We start from the raw sequence: 17,759 nt of genomic DNA on the forward strand, positions 1-17,759 counted from the left end.
TGTGCAATAAATTTAACCTCCAATTTCACCTCCTACTGCCCAGAATCTACAAGTCACTATAATGCAGCGGCAAGAATCAGATGAACACGCTCAGTTGTGTTCATTAAACACTTGATGAAGCAAGTCAGGGTCTCTGCAGTGATGGACAAGAATCTGGACTGAGTATCTATGCACCATATCATGTCTGCGTAATCTGTGACAATGTGTTAATTACCGTAGAGTCAGGCTCCCCCTGGTGTCCATAATGCTCCTCTGCCCAACAACCTTCCACTCATCAGACCACTCCTCACCATCCACATACAACTTGAAAATAATAGATGATGAATGTAAAATAGAGGACAATTAAGACAGAAAGAAAACTTACAATTAGATTGTTCAAATGATATAACAGAAAGCTCCAGAACAGCTACTAAATGGACCTTAATGAAAGTTTCAGAGCTGCTACTGTAATTCTGGCTCTGTGAACTCTAGTATTTCCCTGAAAAATGTTAGTGTTGTCACTTTAGTATTCAGGGTTTTACTTTGCTCTTCTTCTGCAGAAGGCACCATGTCAACATGTTACATGTCCACTAAAAATACATTGTTATCAAAAATAAGATGACACATTCAGTCATAATTGCTTTTATCCAACATAGACATAGAGTTTTCTTTTCGGGACAAAAGTGAGTTTAAAGTCACTTGTGAGCATCTTTGTGACTAATAACTAAAATATATTTTCTATTACTTTAATGAAGAGATAAATGTCCTGCTAATTAAAGGCCATTCTGTTTTTATGAAAATTATATTAAGGCAAAGTAAAAGCCCTAAATACCCATGTTTTATAAGACAATTAAAGAGGAGAGGTAAGAGGAAAATGCAAAATAGGCTTAAACATTGAAGAGCATTGTGGTGGTGAGTCCTCAGCATGAAGCAGGACGATGCCTGCCTGACCAATAAATACTGATCATTTTCAGTCTCACAGATGCTTGTACTCAGTGCTGCCGCTTTAACGGGACGGGCGGTGACGTTGGGACGGGAACACGGAGCTCATAGAGCGGGCTGCAGCAGCTGGACAGCGGTCTATCTGTCTGTTCAGACCAACACACACCGATAACACCGTTATTCTGGGACAGAGAGTTCACGCTTTAATGCCGCTATGAGAGACTACACGGCGACTTCGAACCACGGAGGCGCCTGCATACCGTGCTGCCAAGTTTGCGTCTTCGCCTTTACCGCATTTCTCATCGTTGCAGAGAGGACGGCGCGTGAGTCCTACCTGGGACACGCACACACACACACACACACACACACACACACACACACACACGCACTAGAAATGAGTGTTGTGTCACTAACGGTGTGTTGGTGGTGATGGATGTGATGGTACATATGTGTGTGCGTGTGTGCGCATCCCTGGTTATATTATTTGACTTTGTTGGTGTGTGCACGCGCATGTATGTTTTTGGGCACAGTATATGATGTACTGTGGGGAGCAGACAGCGGGTGCTCAAGGGATCCGCGCCTGTTCTAGATGAGACAAGAAGCTTTTGCATGTCATATATTAGTCTGTTTTAAAATGTGCAATAATCTAACATAAAGTTAAACATTTGTTCCACTTCTGTGTCTTAATTATGTTGTCATGAATAATAGAGTCAGAACAGAGTCTGCAGCAGTGCGCCTCTTTCCTATATTTATACCCTGCATGTTATGAAATCCTGCATGCCGCAAAACTGCAGACTCACGCCAGAGTTTTCTCCCTACTCTCTTCTCCAGCTGCATCGTTTCAGCTTCTGTGTGGTTCCCTAAATAAAAACAAAGGGGAGCCATGTTGTCATATTTCAGCGCCCTTTTTTTTTTGGAGGTGCATGAATGGAGGAGGGGATGGGCGTACCCCAGGCCCAGGCCTAGTCTGCCCGGACAGCCCGCCTGTTTGGCAGTTTAAACGGTTCAGATTACATGGATGGAGGGATGGAGGGATGGAGGGAGGAGGCAGAACTGCAGAGTGATGAAGAGGAGTGTCTGTGAGTGTAGCTAGAAGGGGAGAGGTATCTTTGTTGTCAATAAATCTTAGATGAGATGGACAGAGGTCATATGAAAAAGTGTTGGCACTCACAAAATACATTAACACTAAAATGTTTTATGTCCTAGCAGTCAGCCACTAATCAGATAATGTAGTCTGGATTTAACATTTCTGTTAAGCACTGCAACGTAAGCAGCATTGTACTGCAATGTAAGTCTTATTCATATTTAAAACTGGAGTATACTGGTTTCAATATCAAGAGGCAACTATCATCTTTCCTTAGAAATAGTACTGTATATTACAATGATATACAGTAATAAAAAACGTGATTTACAGGAGATCTGTTCTGATCATAATGATCAATTGATTGTGTGTGCAGGCAAGTTTTCTCTAACTAAGTTTAAAGTCCCCCTCCAGTCAGTCAAAAATGTGTTTTCCTTCTTGTTCCTTCAGTTGGATGTTTGAGCGTCATTGTGCAGAATGATGTATGTGCAGTTTGACACTAAAAGGCTGTTTTCACCTTCATCTGCTGAAGAAGAAACATTTCTCTATGCTCACTGAAAATCTGAGTTTAAGGCGTGTTCCTAATGAGCAGGATTTGTGACATCACAACTAGTCTGGAGCCATTCGTGGTCCAGTATTCAACTTTCACAAGTGTGATGTGGAAACTTGAAGCCTAAAGTGTACATTCACTGAGAACTGACTTTTTACTGAAATAGGAGACAGTTTGTATCCGACAGTTAAACTTTTGAAATGAACAATATTAGCATATTCATAGTTTCTGGAGTTTCTTATGAGGGAGGAGGAGTAGATGTCATTTTAAGGATTTTAATGAGATAATTTTTTTTTTTGTGGAAAAACCATATTAGACACAAATAATTATTTAAAGTGTTTTATATACAACTTAAACATGTCTGGAGGGATCCTTGATGTTACTTGTCCAGTGGTGGAAGAAGTTTTCAGATCTTTTACTCAAGTAAATGAAGAGATACAAGAATTCAAAACACATTACAAGTCATGCTTTCAAAATCCTACGTAACTTAATTTACTCTAAAATAAAGAGGCATTATCAGCAACATACTAAGTGTATTAAAGTGGCAAATCAAATGGCCCCCATCAATGTTATTATATATTACATGAGCATTACTGATGCATCAACATGTAAAGAACACTTGATGATAATGATGATTAATGATGCAACTGGACAAAGTGTAGCTTATTTTCTAACTACTTTTTATACTGTTAGGTAGTTTAATCTTTAAGAATACATCATATTAATAAACAGATACTAAAACCCTAATCTGCAAAGTACAGTAAATAGTAATTACAGCTGTCTGATAAATGTAAAAAGTGCAATATTTCATCCTGAAATAAAGTAGAAGTATACAGTAACATTGAATAGATTCCATCACTGGGTTTATCTGCCCAAGTTTATGTGTTTTTATTACAGAAACAGAGTACATCCTGATCATAAGTGTGTTGCTGTGCAGCCTGTTTATACAGTACATGTGTTTTTCTCCTGTTTCCCCAGTGATCTACTGTTTTGTGTACTACCTGTGGGTGGGTCACAACTACTGCTACGCCCATCTTGCCGCATTCACTGCACTGTTCCTGCTGCCGGGTGAGATTATATCAACAAGACAACCACAATAACAACTAGATAGAATGATAGATACGTCATATTTTATTTATGTTTCATTCTGTTTTTCCCAGGTTGGGGTCCCCAGTGTCTCAGCTACCTGTGGTACCTGTCAGATGGACGCATCCGCAGAAAGTCTCTCATCTGGACCCATGTACTGCACCTGGGTATCTTCAAAAGGTGGGATGACTTTATGTATGTGTGGGTAAATGAGGGCCAAAATTGCTTTAATTGGTCAATGAACAATCACATTGATGCCAGTGCTAACAGGTAGCTGGTTGATGAGGAGCAGTAAAGAAGAACAAAATAAAAATATTTGTTTAATGATGTATGATGAGTATACAGTATGTTGACATTTCCTTTTTCCTCTCTATCAATCTATCTCTCACTCTGTTTCCCATGTATCAATCTCCGGCCCTCACAGGCTGTTGCAGTGTATGTGTCTGCCAGATGAGGATGTGTACAGTGAGATCATGCAGCAGGCTGATGTATCTGCCTTACGTCTCTTCGAGGCGTTGGTGGTCACCCTCCCTGAGACTCTGCTGCAGACCTACGTGCTCATCTGTACTGATATAGGAATCAAATCTCCAGGTAGAGCAAGAGTCAACAGAAGTTAGTCAGTATGTATTAGTACAATGAGAAGGAGTGAAGAAGCACATATAGCTTTGAGTGTGATGGTAGTAAAAGTACGCCCAGTATTTGTTGAGGTTATCAAATATTTGCATTTAAAGGGTTTCTGGTGATATTAGACCATGGATCATCTGACAAGACTTATCCTGCAACGACACAATAACAGCAAAATACATTTAGGTAACTTTGTTTTAGGGGTATGAGGAACCTCTGGTGGTCCACACACCACCATCGAGAGAGCTAGTGCCTGCTGAGATGCAGCTGTTTCTTTATATGTTCATATATGTTCATAACTGGTTCTGTATGAGCTAATGTGAGGCTCACTAATGGAAAACAAAACATATTATCACAATAAACTAAAGTTACAGGGAGTATAATTAGTCTGGTTATCCATTTCCTGCATCACATCTACACCACAATAGATTCATTACACACTAATGCATTTATGGGAAAATATAATATTGAAGTCCTGGAAGAGGCGACTCCTCTGACTGTCTGACTGCAGAACAACTTCAGACTCTTAAATCTATTGAGAAAATATAATTTACTGTGTCCATGTAGGTTCCAGATTTAAAAAAGATAAATATGGATTAAAGAAACCTTCCTGCCCTCTCTCCCCTCCAGCCTCAGTGTGTTTTGCGGTGTGTTTGTTATCGCTTGCCTGGGCCTTGGTCCTCTATGCTCGAGCCTGTTCACTCATCAGACCAGGACACTTGCAAATGACCCCTGCTGCCATTCTCTGTCGACTGCTATGGAGGGTGAGCTTATTTAAACAACCTCACAACAACCATTATGTACAACATAAGATAATAAACGATCCCCCCCCCCCCCCACCTCCTGTTGTAACTTAAAAAAAGCAAAATCCAACCCAAGTCTATATCTATCTACAACACCCTCAATATAACAGTATTAATATAATGATAAATATATTCATATATGTGTTGTTTATAACTGTGTATATGACACATATGACATATATCTTTCTCTGTCTGCAGGTCGGTATGTTGGGATCTCGATTTGCTGTTCTCATGCTCTTCACACGTATCTTCAAACAGTGGATCCTAGGAGTTATTGGTGAGTCCAAGGCTTCATCTCAAAGGTCCTATTTGTTGAATCTTAACAGTCCATTTTCTGTTGGGTAATGGCATGATAGGTGTGTTTGAATGAGTGCTGGTTTCTCAGCCAAACATATTTAACTACTGCAGGGTCACATCATAGAGATTAGTCTTGTTGAGGTCGCCTTGTCATGGTAAACCTCCGCTGTCAGTTTATAGTTAGCAATTTGTCTGAAATGGTGTGTTTATGTATAAATGTGTAGTAAAATTTTTGAAAATGATGTATGTGTGTGTGTGTGTGTGTCAGGTGTACACTGGCTAGGTGCAACTTTCTGGATGGTGTCTCAGCAGACTGACATCATACGTTCAACTAGTCGATGGAGACTCTTCAACCTCGTTCTGGGAGCCATTCACATCTTCTTTTTCCTCAATGTGAAGTACGGTCAATCCAGATACCGTATGGCTGGGTTCTACCTGGTATGTGGGTGTTTGTGGTCTCTACTTTTTAGATGAATCAAAATTCATGGTCAATATTTATTTCGTATACAGAGGCTCTGAAAAAAAAACAGCAACACTGTGACTCAACTTTTGATAAACCATAAAAAGAGAAAAAAATTTATTTGATGAAAAGAATTATTTCCATGTTTATGAAGTAAAAAAAATACACAAATTAACTTTTGAGTCCATCCCTTTCTGCCACTTAATATGCGAGTAGTTCCCCAACAGTCAGTGTAACAGTGCTGATATTTGATGTAAAGAAACAGCTATGTGCTTAAACAGAATTTGAGAAAATATGAGACATATTAAAGGATAAGGTTGGTGATTTTCTATATTTTTTATATTGTCAATAAATCTCGGGTGTAGAGCCACACCAACAATGAACTGATCTACTTACAGGTATTGTTTGTGTATCCAAAGCCTGATATATCGTATTCCTCTGTGTTGTAGACCTCTGTTGTCTGAAAACTATTAAAAACAGTGAGTCAGTGAGTCACATTATAAATTTCAGCACTCAAGAGTGATATGTAGCACAACAAGCTAGCGAAGCTCTGTAAATGGAACCTTATGGAGCCACACAAGGAATCTCTCTCCTGAGAGTTACAATCTTATCACCATTTTTACTCTTTGGATCTTTTTCTAAACATACTACAGTAACCATCGTCTTCAGGGATGAAGGAACATGTCACATCGTGCAGCAGTGTGACTCATTGACGTGTTTTTAATACTTTTTGGACAACAACAGAGGTCTACAGCGCAGAGGAATAAGCTATATCAGGCTTTTGATACATGCATAATACTTGTAAAGATGAGTTAAATGCTAGTTTGACTCTGCACATGAGATTTGTTGACAATAAGAAAAAAATAGAAAATCACCAGGTTTATCCTTTAAATACATGGGTTAAGTATGAGACAATAAACACTGAAAGAATTTTTGTATATACTGATGGTGCTTTTTAATATGAAAATGAATCTGGTCCTCAACTGTGCAGAACGTGGCTCTGATAACTGCCAGCTGTCCACCAAATGGCACATATAAGATGGAAATGTTGCCTCAGTGTTATTTCTAAGATACTAGTTGAATAACAGTCAGATATAAGATGAGTAAAAAACACAAGATGTAAATGTAGCAGTCAAATATAACAGCTAAATGTTTAAGTTGAGGTAACTATCTTTCTGTGTTTCCTCAGGCTATGTTCTTAGAGAACGCTTTTCTTCTCCTGGCCTCCTCCTGGTTGTTCACCATGGTGTCATGGGACACTGTCGGCATCCCAGCTGCAGTGTTCTGCAGCTTCCTTATCGGTGAGACACACACAACCACATACTGTATTCATGTTCAAGTGCAAACACATTCTCTCTTTGGTCAAGTCTAATTTTCCACAGATGTTTGTTCTAAGACATTTATTGATTTATTTAGTAGCAGAACTACTTCACAGAGTGAAGAGTGAAGTTTATTAGACATCTGGTAACCATAGTTTCAACAGCAGTCAAATGAATATATTTACTTTTTGAAATACATTCATGTTATAACCCTGATTTTGAGTCATACTGGAAAAACATTTGAGTATTTTAACCACATTTTGCCTGTTGATTAATTAAGTGAGATCATATTAGCTTCAGATAAACTTTTAAATACATTTTTGCACAGAAGGAGGGCTGTGGAGTTTGTCCCTCATCACTTACATTGTAAGTGCATCATGAAGAAATATCTTAATGGTCAGTATGAACAGGAGGAATGATTACAGAGAAAAAAACATGTTTCAGTGTATATGGACACCTGAATATTGTTTAAGACACTTGAGAAAGTGTGAAGCTATGCTTTAAATAGCAATGCACATGAACAAAGACATGAGGAGGAAACTACATGCAAGAGCAGGATAATTCACATATTTGCACAGCACAGTAATCTCAAGTGTAGGTTAGGTAAGATGGACAATAATCCCTACACAGGTACTAATTAAACACTCCAAAGAAGAACAAACCAGAAACTACTCACAGTATATCAGAAACACACAGCACCTCATCATCATCACCCCTCTAAAGCCTGTCGCACTCCAACTGCTCAGCCTACCCACTTCTGAAGGTGCATTAATTAAACCAGCCAATAGGTGGCTGCAGCACATCTGGGAATCAGGTGGCACAATTTGTATCCAACTAATATTAGAACTTGTATAGATCAATACATTCTGAACGTCCTATTTCCACGGTCCGGTTACAGTTCCAGCCTTTCTAACATCATATTTTAAATTATTATCTATCATGTAGACGTCCAATCAACTTTCACTTTTCAACCACATTTTGCCCTTTGATTAATTAATAGAGATCATTTTTGATCTCAGCTATGATGTCCTCGAGATCTGATTGAACTGATTACATCAACTATGAGGTAAAGTAACAGGATATGAATAAGGCTCACAGATGATGGATCATGGTTTTAGCCTCTCATGTGTTTCAGATAGGTTGTTTTATGATTTTCAACGTGACTGTCAGTAGGATGATTTTCTTTGTTTTATTTTGAGATTCAGACATTTTTTATGCACTTGCACGCTTCCATCTGAAGTCCTCCCTGTCTCTCTTCTCTCTTTCTCCAGGTTTGATAGCGTTGGTTCTGTATTACCGTTTCCTCCACCCGAAGTCCTTTGAGATCTTTCAGAGTATTCGCCACAGGGGGATAGGTGGAGCCTGCACGGAGCGTGGATCAACACTCTCATTGGAGGAAAAAGTCACACCCACTTTCCATCGTCATGCAACATTGTCTGGTCTGTTTTCTAAAGCAATCAATCAATCAATCAATCAATCAATCTATCTAGCTCTCTATCTATCTATCTATCTATCTATCTATCTATCTATCTATCTATCTATCTATCTATCTATCATAATGACTGTGGCTGTTAATCTAATCAGGTGGTGCGACCCTCATGGATCTCCCTATCCAATGGGAGGGCTGGAAGCATCACCACTGGCTGCTGATTCGCTTGGCGCTAAAGACTGGGGATGTATCTACGATCTGGTCGGCATATGGTGAGGGAGGGCTGGCCGGTCTCATGGGTCTGTCTGAAGAAGTTCACTCCCCTGATGAACCTTGTATGCCTCAGGTTTGTTGTTTTGTTCAGGTTTCAGTGGTGAGACCTCTCTTGTCACATGATCTGTTATGTGTTGCATCACTATTAGTGAGTGGTTTCAGTATTAGTTTCAGTGGAAAGATTTCACATGTCACATCATGGGAAAAGTTTTTTGGAGTAAACACTGGCATGTGGCCTAAATGTGGTGACTTTAGAGATATAACAGATTTTATTGTTCTTTCTCGTTCTTGTCATTTGTCAGCTTCCACCTATTCAACCGCAGGTTCCACAGATCTCACAACCAGCTCCTACACCACCTCCACCACAGGTGACCCAACCTCCACAGGCAAGATCTTTATTTAATTTATCCCTCACTTAACTGATCATTTTAACTAAGGACACAGCAATATACTGTATCCTGTATAAATATACATAAGTTAAAGCAGCCATAATCAATATTTTTTACAATAATTACCTCTTTATGGAACTTTATAACAAGATTCAGGTCATTGTTTGGTTCTCCGGCCTGCTACTTCTGTTTTGGTTCACTCTCCCCCCCCCTTGTAGCGTCGTTTTCAGAGAAAAAGCTCTTGAAACTCACTGTACATTTCCTGCTCAGTGCCAATGGACACAGTTAGCAACTAGCTGGTAAACATAGTTGTGCATTATGAGCTAAAGAGCCAAATATTTCCCTCAGAAGTTGATAAGAGATCAAAAACAGAGCTAAAGGAGAATCAATATTAGACTTACATTCACCAGGTGAACAGTAACACAACTTCAAATGAATGATAATTTTGCTGTGCAACTGCTGGATGTCTAAATTAGCAACAGTTTGCTAACAAGTTTGCTGTACCAACTCAAAAAATGATGATATATCAATGTTCAGAACTTGTTTCTGTTGATCTCAAGTGGCCAAAAAATCAGACTTTTGTGGACCCTAATGGTAGTATCAAAAAGACACAGGGGACACTGGGACGAATGAATGGAAAGCAGTATATAGACTGTACCATTTTTAACTGGGATTAGCTTATTTTGCTCCAAACAAAAAATACATGCCCTCAGACAAATTGTAGAATATGTTTTTATAATAGCTTAAAAATTCTAAGTAATGGCTTTAAGATTCTTGTTTGTGTGTAAAATGAACGTATTGATGTAAAGACTAATTCAGTAGGACAGTGGAAAAACATGTTGCAACCCATGTGGTCATGAGAACAAACATTACTAGGCTCAGCCTTCAGGATGGCTACTGAAAGGTCTGTCAGCAGTCTGAGTCTTAGTCATCTGTCTTGCCCCACAGGTGAGAGAGGTGGTCCAACCACCAAAACCAGCTCACTCCAGTGTAATCGCCAGACCCGTGAGAAAAGCTCCTCCCACAACAATCCAGGATATTAGAATGTTTCCAGAGGTCATCCCAGTCCAGGAGGTCATTCCTGAAGAGAGTGCAGAAGAAGAGTCCAGCGCTCAGCAATCAGAGGAAAAAGGTTAGATTCCTGATGCACATTGAGCTTGCTAATGAGTGCACACACACACAAACAGTCACCAGGGAAAAATAAACCGCTGCTCAGTATTGCCCTGGATCACCTTAGATCCCAGAGGCAGACACTACAGGTAGTGGACTTGATCCAACAGAGGACCTGTAGCGTCCCGTCGTTAAAGCTGACTAAACATCAGTGCCTCAGGCAGCTGCCAAAAGTTTGACGGGTGGTGCAGATGGGTTGATGTCAGCGTAGGGGAATCACAGGAGTGATGTAATGTGCAACCAGGTCACTGAATGCTCCAAACGATGAGTATTCATCCCACTGGCCGTGTATGATTGGCCATGAATAAATTAACCTGCTCTGTTACAACATGGTGTGATGGTGCGTTGTTGAATCAGTGCAGCACATTGTGTGTCTCCAAACTGGATGTTGTACCCAACAACTGTATTGTGTGGTTGCATTGTGTTCCAGCATTTGGCTCATTTGTTATTATGACCTGATCACACATTCATCTGTTACCAGCCACCTCCCACAGGGTGAACTTTTGGATGAGGTGCCTTGTCTGCTTCATTCATTGCACATCTTTAAAATTTCTGGGTTTGAATACCAAGACAGCACCACAGTCTGCACTGCTCAGACCTGCCTTCCTGGTATCCACAATCATGCTGTAATTTTGCTGCTTTAAATTTGGTAGTTTGAGGTTATTCACTCACAAGCAGAGCTAGTGTGGAAATGCTGTTGCTGTTGCAAGAAGTTTATGCAGTGACACATATACCAATGATATGGGAAAATGATTTCTCTGCAGAAACGTATTTTTCTGTATTTATATGTATGTATTCTGTATAAAGTATTTTTCTGGTCACTAAGTAAACCATCAGTTTTATCTTTTAATCTTAACTAGACTCAGCATTCAAAAAAGTATTTTATGTTCAGACTTATTTTTGAAAATTATAATAGAAATCTTCTGTAGCCATTGTAGAAGTGGTTATCTCTTGCATGACATTCTCTGTAGGAAATGTGCATATCGTTTTAAACACAACTTGCACATACCTTAAACTGAATGTGGTTTCATTTTCAAAGGTGATGAAGACTTTCAGAGCGCTGCTTACGGCTCACCTACAGTTTCATCTCCCCGGCAACCAGGAAGTCTCCGCCACATCGACAGCAATGCTGCGACCCTGACTGAGGCCTCGTCCTCTGCAGGTTCTCTGGACATCAAGACTCCTGGCTGGTCACCTGAACGACGATCCCCTCTCCTGATTGGTTCCCCAGAGAAAAAAACATCAATGCCCGGAGAGTCTAGCACTACACTGTACTTCAGCGCGGATGCACAGTCTCCCTCCAGTGGAAGCTATCTCGGTTGGGGCTCCGAGTTGTCGCCCATCTCCAGCTACAGAAGTCCTTACCGCATCAGGGAGGCTCGCTTCGTCACATCCACCCCGCGACTTGAGGCTCGAGCTGGGGCTGAAAGTCCAGTCCTGACCCCTGTCATTGTCACCCCTGCCACTCCAGGTACAACACCAGGCCCTACCCCTGGTGGGACCCCCAGTGCTTCGACCCCTGCCGCTTCAACACCTGCAGCTTCAAGTCCTGCCGCTTCAACACCTGCAGATTCAACTCCTGCTGCTTCAACACCTGCAGCTTCAACTCCTGGTGCTTCAACTCCTGGTGCTACTGAGCCCAGTACTCCAATCATTCCACTCACTCCAGTCATCTCCCACGCTCGAAAACAGATTGTCCAGTTTGTGGACAGTAGAGAGAGGGCAGTGTAAAGAGGATGGGGGTAAAGGGGAGGGGAACATCTGGGTGGGGAATGATGTATTTTTCAGTTTAGCAGTTAAAGATATACATGACTTCATGCATTAACTAACTGGGGAAAGGCTTGGTGGGGAGTAGGGGGGTTTTCAGCTCAGTTCTTGAATCAGTTGTTGAAAGGATATGCAGTATAAATTATTATTTACGTTTTTTCCCCTGACATGCAGATACAAGGTTTAAATTTGCAGAGAGTGTTGGTGGTTGGTTGGCACAGTGGTGCCACAGTGGAAAAACATGCTTCCTAATACCAGTACCTCTGGCTTGTTCCAACTAACACAATTAGCAGTAATTGTTTATGTGTGGGAAGTCAGTGATGGACCAGGTCCTTGTTGCTGTACTAGCAACTCCTGGTTTTAATGGAGTGCTCACATGGAGGAAGGTGGGATAGTATGACCCTCCTCACATGTTACAGCGAAGCTCCTTGTTAGCAGGTGAAAAGGAAGCATCTGGCAAATCCATGTGTATCAGAGACACGTGTGGCCGACTACTTCCTTAGAAGATAGCAGTGACAAAGACGGCTTGACAAGGGAATCAGTTAGAAATTGGGGAGGGGAGAAATGAGAGCAAGGACTTATAATTTGTGTATTATTTCAGTTCAGTAAAGACCAGTTGATGAAAAAAATTCACTATGGACACTACGGATAAGTGTTTACAGAAGATTGGATTTGGGTTACTCATCAAAAGAATACACTGATAAAAATTCACAGGTGCTAATGAAGGGAGGGTATCTCTTTCTTCATTTAGATAAACCCCTACGCTTACGATTTCTGATCATCTGAAACTAACCACAGAAAAACTAATGCAGTTAAGTCTTAGGTCTAAAAGCTTATTCAGGCAGTGCAGTCAGCTGATAAAGAAATGATCATAATTATAATGATATTGGAATTATAAACAATCATGTTAATCAAGGCAAAGTTACTGAAGTGCTAGTTGGATCTCAGCAAATATTTGTTTTAAATGAACCAGGTAATTAAAGCAGTTTACAATAAACATCAAACGTTGTCTGCTGGTGCAGGATCTCTTAAAGAAACACCACTCACCAATATCTCTTTTTTTAAATCAGTTAAACTAGTCTGATACAATGAAACATATGATTTGTCAAGAACTATATGATTAATGTATACTAAATGCAAATCCAGGCGCACATTCAAAGTCACTGATGTTATTATGCATGCAAATGCTTATTATGATTTTTACAAAACAGTACAGTACGAGCTCAGTGTTTACACACATTACTGTCATACACAAGGAGACAGAATCATTTCAGTCTGTAGAGCAGTAAAATCTGTAAACTGATGTGTTTGTCTTTATATTCACAAGGCCATCAGACAAAAGACAAAGAAAAGGTTGAGGGAAATTTCTGTGCTTTCCTTTGCGAAACAGCAATAATTTCAGTCAGTCAGCACTTTACAGCAGAGAAGTTTATTGTTAGCCAACAGAGTGGTCGTAACATTATCTTCTGTAAGTGACGCTACTATTATAATGCAGGAATCAATGGGGATGTGATAAAGGAAATTAAGCAATATGAAACATTAGATGAGTTTTAGTTATTGTTTCCATTATTACAGTATATGCATTCAGTTTTACTCTTTTAGTAATTCTATCAGTTTGCTGATGACTTGTTTTTGTCTTTTAGTGATTGGATATTCGATATCAGACTAATCTTTTATTTGTTTGTTTTGAGTGTATGAACTGCAGAAATGTTCTATCTTTAAATAAATATATTATATTATAATATTATATATTTATATTATATAATAAAGTTTAAACAACTTACCTCCTATATTTTCAATATTCCAATATTTTTTCAGAGTGATTGCAATCAAGGGACAAAATGAACTGTTCATTTTAGCGACAAAGAAAGAAGACCTTAAACATTTCTGCAGGACATTATGATTGTGAGGTAGCTTTTATGAACACCTTTGACAATCACATTTTGTTTTAGTTTTTTGTTTTAGTATGAAACATGATAAGATATAATGCATGATCACAGCAGATGTTTATGTTAATGACAATGGCAGCAAACCTGTATGTGCTGTGATGGACACATGAGGTTTTTTGCAAGCTAACGCCCCAAATTTAAGAAAAAAGAAATCAGTATTTTACATCACTGCTTACTTATTTGTCGATAAAATTGTTTTGCTGCATGTCCTGAACAATTCACATTGTTTCGGATTGTTGGCATCTTCTTGGTTCACGTTACTTTGACTAACGATCACAACAAACAAACAAGTTGTTGTCAGTGTAGCTTCAAGGCACAGGAGGAAACAATGTACTTGTCTTGTGAAGAATGCAAGTACTTGTAGAGATTATACCTAAAATCATGTTGCGTTTTTTGTATCGGCAATGTGGCTTATTTTCCTTCCTTCAGAGGGAAATGACACCAAAAATTCCTTTTTTTTTGTTTAAAATGAGAGGAACTACTTCCACAGATGTAGACAATCCATCACTGTAAACATGACGCCTGATGTTCATGTTGTCAAAATGTATTTGTTCTTCAGTTGTGCCACAGTTAAGTATTTTCACATTAGTGCGCATGTAACAGTAAACTCTTCTGACACCAACAGGAACAAATGAAAATGTCCACTAGACAATAATATTTCACAGAACTTTACTGTCACATTCGTGTGTTTTTTAATATTTATACCTCTTTGTTAGCTTAGCTTTGTTGATTTAAAGCATGATGTGACACCAGATAAAGTTAAACTAGTTTGCAAACCAATTACAGCATTTACTGAATAACTGTAAGAAATATAAATAGACAAAAATAAAGAGGTCTTAATCACATTAGTGTTCTCCACTCACAAACGATGGGTGTTGGGCTTTACTCTTTCCTCTCTTTCACCTGTCCTTCCTACCTCAGATAAACAGAATCCCCTTGTGACAAATTGGATGATCTGTTTTTCTCATTATTATTTTCCTTTTACTGTTATTGTTAATGTTTTACACAGTGAAAAATTCAATTACTCACTGTGGGACTAAAAAACACTCTGAAAAACATTAAAGCATTTTTAATAATGTAGCTACCCGACGGACGGAAACTGAGGAAAGGGCTGAAGTTCAGAGTACACATGTTACATGAAGGGAAATTTAGGAAATAATGTGCTGCTGTGAGTTTGTTCAATGCCAATATTATGTCATATTATGAATGTTATTTATTTTAATATGTAAAATTTCACTGTAGTCATAGAATGTGATATTTAACAGTCTTCCACGTATATTTGTTGTTCTGCTCTGTTTTACTCTTTCTTTTAAACAAAATATGAACTATATATATCTATAATATATCTATAATGAGCAGTTAAATGGTTGAGCTGCTTATATTCGAAGATGATGATGGAATGAAAGTATATGGAGACACATGCTTTTGGCAGAATTAGCTTATCAAACTGTATCCTTGCTGATTGATGAAGGAGTCACTGCATGTTACTTGTTCATACAGCCAGACAGAGAAATGTATCTATTCCCGTAGAAAAAGAAAGCACCTACTGTTACGACTCACGCACACATTATGGTAGACAATGCACATGCAGGAATGTATGTGTACGCAACAGCAATAAGCCAGCTAATGAAATGTATCTTATTGCACTATTGAAAAAAAAAAAAAGTACGCACACGCTTTAGACTGCAATCATGCCTTGGCTCGATCATCATGAATCAGCAGCGCTTTGCCTTGTAGACGACAGTTTTAGCTGCCATGCTTGCCTCATATACGTGTATTGCCTTATATTAGTACAGTACGCTTTGCTTTGTCTACCTGACGTGTATTATATTTGCTTGTGTATCTAATTTGACTAATTTTACTAATTTGAAATTTGACTATATATGTTTTTTTGTTTAATTTGGACATGTTAACTGTTTTGAGATGTGTTTGACAGCTACAGTTCAGTATTTCAAGGTTTTGTGCTGAAGTTTCACATGTGAAGTTGTTTAAAGGCAGTATAGTTTTCACTGATAAACCTGAATTTGTTTGCTGATTGAGTGTAACGTCACCTAATCACCGGACGGCCTCCATTTATCGACATGCATCACCTCTTCTGTACAAGGATGTCCACAGAGAAGCTGTGGTTGGTGAGTCATTAACTGTGCTATTGATGTGACAAAATAAAGTCATTAGTCATGATCAAGAGTCCGATGTGTTGTATTTTATGAACTTTGAATCATTTAATGTCTGACGTTTTGAACTCATTATGGGCTTTTACACAGGAACTTGGACTAGTCTTAGTCTTTGGTGTAAATGATACTGTAAATAATACATTTTAAACTCAGTTAAGTCTGAGATATCCTTTAGAATTACAGTATACCATACAACATAATAAAAATATAACGCATAACAGCAGCTCTAGTACTCATGTCATAATGCAATGAACATATGACATATTACATGGTGTCAGGGTTGATGCCTGGTGATTAAACACATTGTTCTTTTATTTGTTCTTAAAGCTCTGGACTGGCAACAGGTTACATCTCTGAACTGCTCATCCCCTCCAGACCCCTCAGATCTGCTGACCAATCACTGCTCTCCATTCCACGCACCCAGTTAATAACAAAAAGTGATCGAGCGTTCTCAGCTGTCGGCCCTGAATTGTGGAATAGTTTGCCGCTAACAGTTACAGTGCTGTTTGTGTTGAGATTTTATCTGATTTTTTAAATCTCATTTATGTCTGTGTTGTTATTCTGATCCTGTGTTTTTTTGTTTTATTGTAATCATCAATCACATAATCCTATAATTTAATCCCCCTGTAAAGCACTTTGGACAACATCTGTTGTTTTTAAATGTGCTCCATAAATATATTGACTTGATGTTGATTTATGATTATGCATAATGTAAGAATATCAGTGGAAATAAAGATATAAAAACGTGAATTAGAAATTAGAAATTAAGTAATTGTCAAACATTGAACCTGCAGTTTTTGGGGCCCTGCAGTCTTTTGTAATCATTAAACTAAAAAATGACATACTTATGTCTATAAGGTGGTCAAATGACCCAGCATGCAGTGACACAACCCCAGACTGTTGCTACTGAGGATCCGTTCTTCAATAATATATTAATAGAAAAAAAGATGATTACGTCTGTTGAAAGCAGAATGTGATCTTGGTCACTCTGTCTGGTTAAATAAAAAAGTGCTTTTGTCACACTTTGAAATTTAGGCTCTGCTCTTACACAATTTGCTTGGTAAAATAATGATTGAACATGATGTGCTGTGCTGTGGTTACAATATTTTTCCTATCTCATCACTTTGAAAGTCAGATGACAGGCTGATTAAAGGAAGAGAAAGTAACTCAACAATCAGCAGGTTCTCTGTGGTCAATGATCCAGAGCATGACAGTGACACAGCCAAAGTCAACATCAATTCAAAATCATGAGACACTTCTCAAACAAATGAAACTATTAGTCAAATAACTCCATATATATATGTTGCTGTTCATGCATTACAAAAAAATGTCCTCATCATTATACATTTCACTGAGTGCATCTCTCTTATATCTCAAAACATACTGTGTTTTAGTCCATGAAGTATCTTAGAAGCATCTTAATCAACAAGAAAACATTATAACAGAATAATTACATCAACATAGATG

The 17,759-nt window shown here is 38.7% G+C and overlaps 1 protein-coding gene across 1 annotated transcript; it reads left to right on the forward strand.

Annotated features, from left to right (window-relative positions):
• The first annotated feature begins 1,013 nt into the window (after window positions 1-1,013).
• On the forward strand, window positions 1,014-12,167 carry xkr5b (XK related 5b). Its single transcript, XM_044346412.1, has 13 exons — window positions 1,014-1,244; window positions 3,531-3,620; window positions 3,713-3,818; window positions 4,063-4,229; window positions 4,893-5,026; window positions 5,264-5,342; window positions 5,631-5,800; window positions 7,012-7,123; window positions 8,413-8,580; window positions 8,726-8,916; window positions 9,146-9,229; window positions 10,181-10,364; window positions 11,442-12,167. The coding sequence occupies exons 1-13, from the start codon at window positions 1,136-1,138 to the stop codon at window positions 12,131-12,133; spliced, it is 2,286 nt and encodes a 761-aa protein (XP_044202347.1). The 5' UTR covers window positions 1,014-1,135; the 3' UTR covers window positions 12,134-12,167.
• The last annotated feature ends 5,592 nt before the right edge of the window (window positions 12,168-17,759 follow it).

This window comes from Thunnus albacares, chromosome 1, assembly GCF_914725855.1.
Source record: "Thunnus albacares chromosome 1, fThuAlb1.1, whole genome shotgun sequence".
NCBI classification, from domain to species: domain Eukaryota; kingdom Metazoa; phylum Chordata; class Actinopteri; order Scombriformes; family Scombridae; genus Thunnus; species Thunnus albacares.

Coding starts and splice junctions, on each gene's coding strand:
- xkr5b (XM_044346412.1), top strand. CDS start 1,136: ATGAGAGACTACACGGCGACTTCGAACCACGGAGGCGCCTGCATACCG. Junction 3,621..3,712: donor TGCACTGTTCCTGCTGCCGG/GTGAGATTATAT, acceptor TGTTTTTCCCAG/GTTGGGGTCCCCAGTGTCTC. Junction 8,581..8,725: donor TCGTCATGCAACATTGTCTG/GTCTGTTTTCTA, acceptor TAATCTAATCAG/GTGGTGCGACCCTCATGGAT.